Below are 13426 nucleotides of genomic sequence, written 5' to 3' on the forward strand. Positions count from 1 at the left end.
ACGGTTGCCTGAATCTCTGCTGGGGAAGGGAAGTACTTTTTCCCCCCGTAGCGTCTGAAACTTGTTTGTCCAGCTTTTCACCAAATAGATGGCCACTGAGATATGGCAGAGACGTGAGAGACTTTAGATATGGAGTCCGCTTGCCAGTTCCTCAGGCATAGCGCTCTCCTAATCGCCAAAGCATTTGAAGCCGTAACTGCAAAGCAGTTTGTCGCGTCCAGGGAAGCGTTTACTAAGTAATCGCCAGCCAAGGAAATTTGATTTGCTAGCTCCACTATGTCAGAAGGAAGGTCACTGTTCTGTAAGGCCTTATGCAGAGAGTCTGCCCAACAAGTCACGGCTTTGGCTACCCAGGTAGCAGTGAACAAAAAATCCCTGTTTGGGAGAGAAGAACAGACAAATCGCGGCGCCCTCAGTGCGTAAACACAATATTAGTCTTTAAAGGGTGCACAATTTTATGCACTCACCTGATAAAAGACTAAAATGGCTTTAGATCGTGTATCCTCCAAATTCCCTCTGAGATACTTTTCAATATACAGGGCTTGCAGCTTGCCTCGGGTGGATCCAAGTGAGAGAGCCAGAGTAAGGCTCACACAGGATGAGTAGTTCAAGAAAAGCACATCGAGCCCATACCTCTCGTATCTCTTCTATTTTAAGTTATGAAATAAAAAATCTTTGAATGTGAGTCCTGGGAAGCGCTGCCATTCATGGGCTGGATGTGCTTTTCTTGAACAGGTAGCAGTGAAGGAGGGAAAAAGTGCCGAGGCTGAAGCATCAAAAGCTGAACGGGTGAGACTGTCAACTAGGCGGTCTGTGGGATCTTTGATAGAGGATCCGTCCGGCACGGATAGGATAGTTTTAGAGGACAAACGTGAGACAGGAGGATCCACAGGAGGGGATTCTGTCCATTGTTTGAGAAGATCAGGAGAAAAAGGATATTTGGACTCCAGAGATCTCTGACCCTGAAAGCATTTGTTTGGACGCTCCCCATGTCGCTAGACTATGTCCTGGAACTAAGGGTGATTGGCAAACACCCTGGTGAGTACGTTTGGTCCTTTTGAAAGACACCAAATTATCCGGATCCTCATCAACCTGAAGGGCCTGTGTGATGGCCTCAATGAGACTATCTATAGTGCTCTGAACCTGGCGACTCCAGATCTAGAGGCCTATCAGACTCAGGATCAGAGTCCTGGTCGGAAGAGGTGCCTGGGGAGCGAGAGCGGGAAGCGAAGTCCGAGGCAGTAGAGAGCCCTGGGGGACGAGCTACGGACGCGCTTCCTAGATGGCCGCTTGTGCTTAGAGTGAGAGCGGCCCCTGCAGGCTGAATATTCCGCAGGCGTAGGGGAAGCTTCCTGAATAGGCGGATTAGTGGTCCTGCTCCTGGTTGGATCCTGGAGGGACTCGATAGCTTTAGTCAAAGAAGCCATAGATTGCGAAAGTGACAAAGCCCACTCAGGCTGACTGGTCACCGCAGGCTCGTTTGCGGCAGGGGGCTCCTGAGCGCATTAAGGGTCACAATCATTACGAGTGGAGTAGTATGCCCGCTTGGTAGCGCAGAGTGACAGGAGGTGCAAGAAGTGAATGAAGAACACTGTGTTTTTGCGGACTTTTTGTGTTTAGGCAGAGACATGTTGTCTGTTAACCTCCGTGCAGGGCTGTGGAGCACCTGTGCGGCTAGTAAAGCGGAGCACTGTGCAGGAGTATGAGGGCCTGTGTCAGCATGCAGCGCACCTACCCAGGTCCTGTGTCCAGATGCGGCACTGAGACCGGGGGGAGAGGGAGGCTCCTCATTGTCCAAGATGGCCACAGAGTTTGTGAGGCGCTTCTCACAGTGTGCGAGAAGCGCTCAACCGGTGGGTGGGCCGTCGTGCGCTGTGGGTGGAACGCGGCCTAGCTGAGGCCGAAGCCGGGGACTAAATTAGCGGTGCCCGGCTGCAAGATGCGACCGAGCCCGTGGTGTGCTCGGGAGCCCCCCCACCCCTGCTAGACTCACCGCTTAAGGCCCTCTTCAGGCGAGCTATAAGGGGAAGTGCAGTCAACCTCGATCCGCCGCCCTCTTGATGAGGAGGTGGAGAGGGACTGAGAAGCTCCATGCAGCGGCCGGACTGTGTTCATGGGAAGGTGGCCTCTCTGTAGCCTAAATCCCATAGGATTTCACAGGGCTAGTCCACGGCCGAACATACCACGTCGCAGGAAAGGGTACGGGGAGTAAACTCGCCATGCTCTCCTGTTGGTGTTTCGGGGGAGATCGGAAGGGTCCGTCGCCCCCTTCATCCTCTTGTGCAAAGTTAAAAATAAAAATAAGAACGTTTGAAAAAAAAAAAAAAAAACAGACACAGTGTGCCTCCTACGGGCACTAAGCAAGAACTGGTATTATCCGGAGCCAGTGGGCGGTGTATACTGCAGAGGAGGAGCTAACCCTTTTTGTATTTACTTAGTGGCAGCAGCATACACCCACGGTCCTGTGTTCCCCATGTGCGATGGAGAAATGTTCTTTTTTTTTTTTGAGGGATCAGTGATCTGTCAGCAGTCTGCATTATGAATACCTAATCAGAGCACCACATGAAGCCCCCACAGGCCGCCCCCGGGCACGAGCAGATCATTAACTCAAAACTGAAACCGGCTTTTACGTATCGGTAATAGGATTTTACAGAGTCCACGACAGCACCCTTACAAGAGAGGGGATCCGCCCACCATCTGGACAGCAACCTACAGGATTTAAAGGGGCGGTCCCCCTCACCACTCCAGTTTGTGTTTCAGAGTATAAGGGACACCGCCATTGAGTTAGTACATAAACATATATACTTAAACATTACTAAATACCATCACCTTCTAAAGAGTGATAATTAAAAGCACACTTTCCAAAAGGATGCAGAAACCAGTGATTAACTACAGGGGGGGGGGAATGTGCGGGTGCTGTCGTGGACTCTGTAAAATCCTATTACCGGTACGTAAAAACCGGTTTTCCTATCGCCACGACAGCACCCCTACGATAGACTTTCAAAGATCAATCACCTGGGAGGGACTACAGCACTAAAATCTAAATTGGCCTTTGATGATAGAGCAAGACGGTAATGTCTATAAAAGGTGGAAGGAGATGACCACGTTGCCGCCTTACATATCACGTCTATGGAGACGTCCTCTCTTTCCGCCCAGGATGAGGCAATGGCTCGAGTGGAGTGGGCCCTGATGCCATCTGGTGGTATCTGGCCTTTGGCCGTATAAACCAGATATATGGCATCTCTTATCCATCTGGCGATAGACGCTTTTGTTACAGTCGCCCCTTTCATTGGATTCTGAAAGGAAACAAACAGAGCCCTACTCTGCCTCCATGGTTCTGTTTTCTGCAAGTATTCTAACAGTGTTCTTCTAACATCTAGCATATGGTTTCTAACTCTTCCGCTGAAACTGGATTGTCACAGAATGATGGTAAAAATATTTTCTGACTTCTATGAAATTTGGAAGCTACCTTTGGTAGATATGCTGGATCTGGTTTTAACACTATCCTATCCTGAAAGACCATTAAATAAGGGGGGTCTATCGACAATGCTTGCAAATCACTCACTCTCCTAGCGGAAGTCAAGGCCACTAGAAAGGCTGTTTTTAAAGTTAAATTTGTAATGGAGACAGAATCTGTTCTGTTAAAGCATCCAACACTAAATTTAAATCCCATGGTGGTAATTTAGGAACATAAACCGGGTTACTACGTTCAGAGGCCTTAATAAATCGGGAAACCCATCTATTTCCCGCCACATCGCTGTTATAGAATGCCCCCAAGGCTGATACCTGGACTCTAAGGGTATTTACCACTAAACCCAATTCTCGGCCTTTCTGTAAAAACTCTAGAATAGCCGGAATTGGAACCTTGCCTGAAAAGGGATGTTGGTAGAAGGCAGGGAACTTTTTCCAGGTTTTAGAGTAGATCTTAGTGGTAACTTCTTTTCGGCTATTTAAAAGGGTAGATATCAAAGCGTCTGAAAACCCTTTCCTCCTCAATAACTCCCTCTCAAATTCCACGCCGTCAGATGCAGGGATTCTACATTGGGGTAACTGAATGGACCCTGAGAAAGAAGTTCTGGACTCACAGGCAATACCCAGGGGTCGGTCACAGACATTGCCCTGAGTAAAAAGAACCATGCCCTCCTGGGCCAAAAGGGGGCAATCAGGATCACTCTCGCCCTCTCCTCCCTGATCTTTCTGAGAACTATCGCGATCAGACACATTGGGGGAAATGCATATGCCAGAGGGAAATCCCAGTGAATCTGAAGGGAGTCTATTATACAGGGCTTGTCCGCCACCCGAAGAGAAGCAAACTTCCTGGTTTGTCTGTTCTCTCTCGTTGCAAATAGGTCTATATCGGGTAACCCCCACAGGCCTACTATATGTTTGAACACCAGTCGACTTAGAACCCATTCTCCCTGATGTAGAGAATGACGACTGAGGTAATCTGCCTCTGTGTGGAGCTCTCCTCGAATGTGAACGGCTGAAAGAGAGCGAAAGTGAGCTTCGGCTATGTCGAGTATGTCCGTGGTGGTGTTCATTAGAGACCTTGACCTTGTCCCTCCTTGATGGTTGAGATACGCTACTACTGTTGTGTTGTCTGACTGGACCCTTACATGTGAATCCCGCAGAGATGGTAGCCACCTGAGTAAGGCCTTTTTTACTGCCGTAAGCTCCTTCCAATTCGAGTACTCTTGGGCTTCTAAGAGAGACCATTGCCCTTGAGTCCAAACATCTCCTATATGAGCTCCCCATCCTATTGGACTGGCATCGGTTGTAACAGTGTTGTCTGGTACTATACTCCAGCATACCCCTTTTGACAAATGTTCCATATTTAGCCACCATCTCAGACTGCCCAGAGTGGTGGTGGATAGCCTGAGTCTTCCGCCTAAATGACCCTGAAAACTCCTTTCCGCATCCAGAACTTGGGCCTGCAATACTCGAGTGTGGAATTGAGCCCACTGGACGGCTGGTATGCAAGATGTTAAAGATCCCAAAAGGGACATTGCGTCTCTCAAAGTCAGATCTGTTTTTTTTGTCACAGTACTGACTTTGTGCACAATCCTCTGCTTCTTTTCTTCCGGAAGAAAACATAGTTGATTTTCCGAATTTAGCAGAATACCCAGGAAAGTTTGAGTCGTTGATGGTTCTAATCTTGATTTTTCCAGATTGACTAGCCAACTCAAGTCCTGTAAGGAAGATATTACATGCTTTAGGCGACTTCTACACTGAAAAAACGAATTTCCCACTACCAGGAAGTCATCCAAGTAGGGTATAATTAATGTATCTTGTTCTCTGACATAGGCCATCACTTCCGCAATGATCTTAGTAAAAACCCTCGGTGCCATAGATAGACCAAATGGCATTGCAGTAAACTGAAAGTGTCTGACCTGATCGTTTAAGCGCACCGCCATTCTGAGGAATTTTTGATGATCCTTGTGAATGGGCAGATGGTAATACGCATCTTTTAAATCCAGGACTGTCATATAGCATCTGGGAAAAAGAAGTTTAGTCGCCGTTTTAATTGATTCCATTTTAAAGGCATGGTATTGTAGATACTTGTTCAATCTCCGTAAATTTATGATGGTTCGAAAGGATCCATCTGGTTTGGAGATCAAAAATAAAGGGGAATATAACCCTTCCCCTGCAGATGTTTTGGAACCTCCAGTATAACCTCCTTTTGTATTAACATCTGAACCTCTTTTTCCAGGGCCTTTTGTTGGTCTAAGGAATCAGGGGCAGTCAAAATATAATAATTAGAAGGTCTTTCCCGGAATTCTAATTTTAATCCTGACCTAACTATACCCAGAACCCAATTGCTGGAAGTTATTCTGGCCCACTGAGTATAGAAGTGCTTTAACCTGCCCCCTACTGGGAGATCTGTATTAACGGTAATTTCGTCAACGTCTTGAGGTATTAAAGTGCGAACCTTTCTTCTTCGGCTCTGTCGATTCCCAGTCTCTGTTTTGGTAAGGTCTTCGGTATGGGAAGTGTCTCCTGATGGTATTCCTAAAGGTAGGATTGAATACTTTAGGAAAACCTTTCTTCCTATCCTCAGCCTTAGCCAGGATGTCATCCAATACCGGGCCAAACAGGCACTCACCCCTACATGGAATTGTACAGTTTAGCTCTTGCCTGAGCATCCCCTTTCCAGGTCTTAAGCCATAGTGCTCGGCGAGCAGCGCTCGAGAGACCTGCTGATCTGGCTGCCAGCTTCAGAGAATCCACTGATGCATCTGCCAAATACGCCACACCCTCACGTATTTGAGATAGCGAGTTCAGTATCTTGTCTCTAGGCACTTTGGATTTCAGCTGTTCCTCCAGCTGGGTTATCCAGACCATAACGGATCTAGCCGTGCAAGTACTAGAGATCGCAGGTTTGAATGCTCCAGCCGATGACTCCCTCCCACAAAAACATATCCGCCTTTCTATCTGACAGATCTTTCAGAAGACCTACATCCTCCAGAGGCAAGGTACCTGCTTTAGATGTAGAAGCCACAGCCGCGTCCACTTTAGGGACTTTCGTCCATTTTTTCAACTGAAAAACATGGCCTTCCCTCTTCATCTGAGGATGGTGATGAGGAGCGAGAACATTCACCTTCTTGCAGGGACGGGCTAGATCCAGGAGATACGTCCCTGACCGATCTTTCATGGCGGCGGCCTCTAAGGGAATAACTTATTTCCTCCCTGATGTCTGCTCTGAGGTCTGATGAACGAAGAGGAGCCTCTTCCTCTAAGGTCCGACAGATGCAAGCCTGGCAAAGCCTTTTATTATAGCTATAAGGCATTGGAGTTGTGCATAAAGCACATTGCTTATGCTTAGATTTAGTTGTCTTTATACCCTAAAACAAAGCACAAAATAACGGACCATATCAGCACCAGGTGTATTGTTAACACTCACCACAAGGCTGATCCCGTGAATACCGGTTTTGGAGAAGAAGAATCTATCTGTGACGCTGGGGCGCTCGCATGCTGCTGCCCCCGTACCACTCTGCTGCTACTTCTTGAGCGGCCGCTACCGCTCTTGCTGCGCTGCTCCGGACCCTCTCCCTGAGGGTGCTCTATGTCCCCTACTGAGGACATTTTGCTGCACAATGCATTCCATAGCCGCCGCTCTTTCATAGTTGCAGCCGCACTCCTCCCCCGGCTTACCCCGGAAGTATAGCAACTACTTCCGGGTTCACCAGCGCCGGTGAGAACGCTGAACCGCGCGCTTGATCTGCGGACCAGAACGGCACTGCCCGACTCCTGGAACGCGCTCCATATGGCCAGACGAGGGTGGGTCTGCACGCAGGACACTCCCGACGCTGCTTCCAGCGACCCCGTCTCTGCCGTTCCCACGGACACCGCGCAGAGGCTGAGGACCGGGGTAGGAACCTTCCTGCTTTGGCTCCTGTGTTCCCATCTCGGACAGGAACTCAAACTGGAGTGGTGAGGGGGACCACCCCTTTAAATCCTGTAGGTTCCTGTCCAGATGGTGGGCGGATCCCCTCTCTCGTAAGGGTGCTGTCGTGGCGATAGGAAAAATGAAGATTCCACAACAACCACAAGACTGATTCCATCACCAGGTATCATTGTAACCAGTATAACGGCGCCGACCTGGCACTGTCTGTAGTCACGGAGCACAATCCTGCTGACAGCGGCACTTTAGGCCCCTTCCTGTGTCCCTGTAAGGACACAATGAATGGTCTTTCCTCCAGGCCTCTGTACCAGACAGATATCTTCTACCTATACATCTTTCAACATCTGGAGTTTGAAGTTTCTCTTTCTTCTGATTTTTTTAGACTAGAGAAAGATGATGGAACATCGCTCTCCTTCATTATTAAAAAGTCATAAAAATGTTTTCACCATTTAAGTAAAAACAGTAGAGAAGTTTGGTGCCGCTGTAATCGTCCTGACCCGGAGAATCTTATTGTCAGGTCATTTCACTGCACACGGTACGTTGTAAAAACAAACAAAAAAAATGAAAACTACAAAATTATGGCGGAATTATTTTTTTTTTTTTCACCATTTCCCCCCCCACTTGGAATAATTTTCCGATTTATCAGTACATTTTATGGTAAAATGAATGGCGTCATTCAACACGACAACTCATCCCGCAATGAACAAGTCCTCGTACGGATATATTGATGGAGAAATTAAAAAAATGGTTTTGTTTTGTTTTTTTTAATACTAAAAGCACAAAAATTAAAATTGTGTCAGGAAACATAAGGGTTTGGGGCCACCTCTGCATCGCACCTGTAATTCTCTTTAGCAGACTTGATGCAATCAATGAACTGTGGGATCTCGTAGTTCACTAAGGTCTTGAGCTGCCCGTCGCCTACTCCGTCTCTGTAGATGATGATGCGCTGCGGCAGTTCTCCTCCGTTAGTCTTTTCCCATGCGTGCAGCGCCGCTAGAGGGAAAGAAAGGACATAAAGACAGAAAAAAGTCATAATGGCATCGTGATACTCCAGTAAAACAGGATTTTTAGTTGCTTACCGTAAAATCTGTTTCTTGGAGCCTCCATTGGGGGACACAGGAACCATGGGTGTATGCTGCTGCCACTAGGAGGCTGACACTATGCAAATAAAAAAGTTAGCTCCTCCTCTGCAGTGTACACCCCACCGACTGGCATTATACTCTTCAGTTAGTGAGAAAGCAGTAGGAGATAATGAAACAAGGTTGAAAACCATAACCACAAACTTGAGAACTGTAAACGTGAGAACAGTCAGAGAACAGATAACAAAAACGTTGGGAGGGAGCCGTGTCCCCCAATTGAGGCTCCAAGAAACAGATTTTACGGTAAGCAACCAAAAATCCTGTTTTCTTTAGCGCCACTTATTGGGGGACACAGGAACCATGGGACGTCCCAAAGCAGTCCCTAGGGCGGGAAAACAGACTTCCATCAGGTCCGAGGACTCACCACTGCCGCCTGCAAGATCCTTCTGCCTAGGCTGGCGTCCGCCGAAGCGTAGGTATGGACCTTGTAAAATTTGGCGAACGTGTGGATGGAAGACCAAGTTGCCGCTTTGCAAAGCTGTAGGGCGGAAGCCCTGTGGTGCACCGCCCAGGAGGCGCCGACTGCCCGGGTAGAGTGAGCCTTAATCCCAGGAGGGGGCACTCTGTTCTTGACCCGGTAAGCCTCCAAAATTGCCATTCTGATCCAGCGAGCAATAGTCGCTTTGGAAGCCGGTTGGCCTCTGCGCGTGCCATCAGGAATGATGAAAAAAGAATCCGTCTTCCGGAAAGAGGACGTTCTATCCAGATAGATCCTCACTGCCCTGACGAGGTCCAGCTTGTTCAATGATCGCTCCAGAGGATGAGTCGGAGCTGGACAAAAGGAAGGTAGAACGATGTCCTCGTTGAGGTGGAAGGTGGAAACCACCTTCGGAAGAAAGGAAGGTGGGGGCCGGAAAACCACCTTGTCCTGGTGAATGACCAGAAACGGAGGACGGCAAGACAGGGCCGCCAACTCGGAAACGCGGCGAATAGACGTGATGGCCACCAGAAAGGTCACCTTCCAAGAAAGAACAGATAGAGGAATCTTTCTAAGAGGCTCAAAGGGAGAAACCCTCAGAACGTCCAGTACCAGGTTTAAGTCCCATGCGTCCACAGGGGTCCTGTACGGCGGGACAGCGTGGGCTACTCCTTGAAGGAAGGTCTTAACCTGTGGCCGAGAAGCTAAGGTCTTCTGAAAGAGGATAGAAAGCGCAGAGACCTGGCCCTTCAGGGAGCTAAGAGCCAGGCCCGAATCCAGTCCTGCCTGAAGGAAGGCCAAAGAGAAGGCAGAGAAAAGGACATGGATGGAACGCGGTTGGACTCGCACCAACGGAAGTAAGCCTTCCAGGTACGGTAGTAGATCCTGGAAGATGAAGGCTTCCGAGCCTGAATCATGGTGTAAATTACCCGGTCCGAAAGGCCCGACGCTCTTAGAACCGTGGTCTCAACAGCCACGCCGTTAAACTGAGCGACCGAGAATTCGGGTGGCATATCGGACCCTGAGACAACAGATCGGGCCTGTCTGGAAGGCGCCAGGGAGCGTCCGCGAGAAGGTTGACGAGCTCTGCGAACCAAGCTCTCCTGGGCCAATCCGGGGCAATCAAGATGACTGGCACCCCTTCCGCTTTGATCTTCAACAGTTTGGGGATTAAAGGAAGGGGTGGGAACAGGTAGGGTAGCCCGAACGGTGACCAAGGAATGGCCAGAGCGTCGACGCCCACTATGAGAGGATCGCGAGACCTGGAGACGAACTGCGGAACCTTCCTGTTCATTCGGGACGCCGTAAGATCCACGTCCGGAGTCCCCCATCGAAGACAAATCTGATGGAAGACCTCCGGATGCAAGGACCATTCCCCTGCCGCGAGGCCTTCGCGGCTGAGGAAGTCGGCGGCCCAGTTGTCCACGCCGGAGATATGCACCGCGGATATCACCGGAACCGTTGCCTCTGCCCAAAGGAGAATCTTGGATACCTCGGCAAGGGCCAAGGAGCTCCGGGTCCCCCCCTGATGGTTGACATATGCCACAGCCGTGGCATTGGCCATCTGGATCCGAACTGGCAGGCCCCTGAGAATCCTTTCCCAGTGGCGGAGGAACAGAAAGATGGCCCGAATTTCGAGGGCATTGATTGGCAGAGTTGACTCCTGCGACGACCAACGGCCCTGAACCGTCAGGTGACTGAAAACCGCACCCCAGCCGAGCAGGCTGGCGTCCGTTGTCACCACCTGCCAGTGAACTGGAAGGAAGGACCTGCCCTGGGAAATGAGAGGTGACGTCAGCCACCAGTTGAGGGACCGCTTGACCCGAGAAGAGAGTCTGATCGGCCGATCCAGGGAGAATACAGACCTGTCCCACTGAGACAGAATGGCTTGCTGAAGGGGGTCGCGAATGGAATTGGGCGAAGGGAATCGCTTCCAAGGTAGCTACCATCCTCCCCAGAACCTTGCCGTCTTTTTTCGGTACCACAAAAAGGTTCGAGTAGAAACCCGTGAACCGTTCTTTCTCTGGGACGGGAACGATTACCCCGGATTTGAGCAGAGCAGCGATGGCTGCGAAGAAGCCCGGAACTAGAGCGGGATCTCTTGGAGGTTGGGATTGGAAGAAACGATCCCTGGGTCGGGAGGCGAACTCTATCTTGTATCCCGAGGATACAACTTCCCTGACCCATGCGTCCTCTACTGCGGAAATCCAGACGTCCCTGAAGAAAAGACGGCCGCCCAACCTGGGAGGTGGGCTGGGTTCTTGCCGAGAGTCATGCCGAGGTGGATCTTCCAGTCCTGGGCCTGGAGGATCTACCCTGGGAGAAGCGAGGACGCCAGGATGGAGTGGGCCTAAAGGACACCGCCTTCTTCTCCTGACGTGCCTGTGGCCTCTGTTGCTGCTGGGAAAAAGAGTTTGACGCAGCAAAGCGACGAAAGGGCCGAAAAGAGCGACACTGCCGTGTAGGAGGAGGGCGACGAGGCTTAGCCTGGGGGAGAAGAGAACTTGTACCCCCCAGTGGCGTCCTTAATGATATGATCCAGCTGGGAACCAAAGAGACGAGAGTCCTGGAAGGGCAGACTAGTGAGGGACTTTTTAGAAGATGAATCCGCCTGCCAGGCCTTGAGCCAAACGGTGCGGCGGATGGCAACGGCATTGCTGGAAGCCTGAGCCGCACAAGACGCGACATCCAGGGAGGCAGAGACCAGGTATTCACCGGCGTGGGAAATATGGTTGCCAAGCTCCGCTAGTTGCACGGGAGGCGCCCCGTCCAGGATACCTCGACGGAGCTCTTTGGCCCATTTGGAGATGGATTTAGAAACCCAAGTGGAAGCAAAAGCTGGGCATATGGCCGCTGCAGCCGCTTCAAAAGCTGACTTCGCAAAGGATTCTATAGCCCTATCGTTAGAGTCCTTCAGAGATGCTCCGCCGGACAGAGGACGCACCGTGTTGGTGGACAGCCTGGACACAGGTGGATCCACCGAGGGAGAGACCGTCCAATTGGCGGTAACTTCTGGAGAAAAGGGATATAGCACACCCAGGCGTTTTCCTCTCTGAAAACGCCTAGTGGGGTTCTCTCTTTCTCTGGACATGATTTCCTCGAATTCAGGATGAGGAGCAAAAAACTTGGAAGGTGGTTTGGCCCTTCTAAACGAAACCGCCTGATCTGCGGGTTCCGTAGAGGGATCTTTTATGCCACAGGATTGGTTTACTGCCCCAATGAGATTCTGCACCATCTCCCTCATGGTGGCGATTTGGTTAGAATCCAGCTCCGAAATATCCTCCGAGGGCGCATCCGATAATGCCTCGCCTGACTCAGGGGAAGAGGGTCGAGGAGACGCCGACCGCAGGGGAGGGCCGTGCGGCAAGATGGAGCGCGAAGAGGACTCAGACCGACGTTTCTGTCTGGACGTTTTGTGGCTTATCAAGGAGGGCTCGCGCGGCAGTTCCTGTGACCCGCTGGCTACGGCCGGGGTCTGCAGGGGTAACCGATCCAGCGCGGACACCAGGGTTTGAGACACCCGTGTTAAATCGGCCACCGATTGTGACAGAGAGGCGGCCCAGCCTGGGATGGGGGGGGGGGGATCACTCTCGGGCGGAACAGCCGGGGGATCCTGGGCGGTGGGAATAATCGGGTTGCTGCAGGACTGACACAGCGGGGAGGACTGACCTGAGGGAGTTTGCTGTTACAGGACGAACAAGCAAAGTACGTGACTAAGGCAGAAGAAGAAGAAGTAGGGGGGTGAGAGCGGCCTCCTTTAGAGGTAGACATTTTGAGAGGTCCCTGAAGATGCCAGTGGGTTAGGGGGACAGTGGGGCAGAGGGGGGTGTCAGTCTGCAGTGCAGCTACTCACGGACCCGGTCCTGAAGATGTCCCACTTGTCGGTGGAGAACTCCTGGCCTGAGGTGCTGGATTCTGCGCAGATTCTGTGCCCACGGAGGAAGCAGTGGCGAAGGTGTGGGGCGCGCTGCGTGAGCTCCTGCAGCTGAGAAGCGGTGAGCACACACAGACGCTGTCCCTGGAGGAAGGGGGCGGAGCCAGACAGAGGGGCGCCGATGAGCAGGTACAGTGTCAGGCGGGAGAAAAGCCCGCCCGATGAAACAGGAAGTGGGCGGAGCGCGGCACCGGAAGTAGGCCCCAGGAGAAGCCGGGGCCTAAATTAGAAGCCGGTAACCGCTGAAATGTGTGCGGGCGCAAAGGAAAGGATGTGGCGTCCCGTCTGACAGGCGCGGCAGCCGCCGCATGTAAACAGGAGCGCCGGAAGTAGGCCCCGGGAATAGCCGGGGCCTAAAGTAAAAGACGGTGGCCGCAGGGACGACCGCTGGGAAGGACCGCGGCCGCAAGTCACCTAAAAGGGTACGACCGCCGAGAAAAGATCGGCGCGGCTGCCTGAAGGGTGGTTGCGCCGCAGAGGGAAGAGCGACCGCCTCCGTGAGGAAAACAGCGCGGCCGGACATCAGAGCCGCC

General features: G+C 51.3%; 1 protein-coding gene across 1 annotated transcript in view; it reads right to left on the bottom strand.

Annotated features, from left to right (window-relative positions):
• Positions 1-13426, bottom strand: part of LOC138671353 (piwi-like protein 1) — a 176822-nt gene that overhangs the window by 19536 nt on the left and 143860 nt on the right. The window contains exon 18 of the mRNA XM_069759454.1: positions 8239-8395. Coding sequence (XP_069615555.1) covers positions 8239-8395 — 157 coding nt within the window. The remainder of the gene's footprint in view (positions 1-8238; positions 8396-13426) is intronic.

Source organism: Ranitomeya imitator, chromosome 3 (genome assembly GCF_032444005.1).
Source record: "Ranitomeya imitator isolate aRanImi1 chromosome 3, aRanImi1.pri, whole genome shotgun sequence".
Lineage (NCBI taxonomy): Eukaryota > Metazoa > Chordata > Amphibia > Anura > Dendrobatidae > Ranitomeya > Ranitomeya imitator.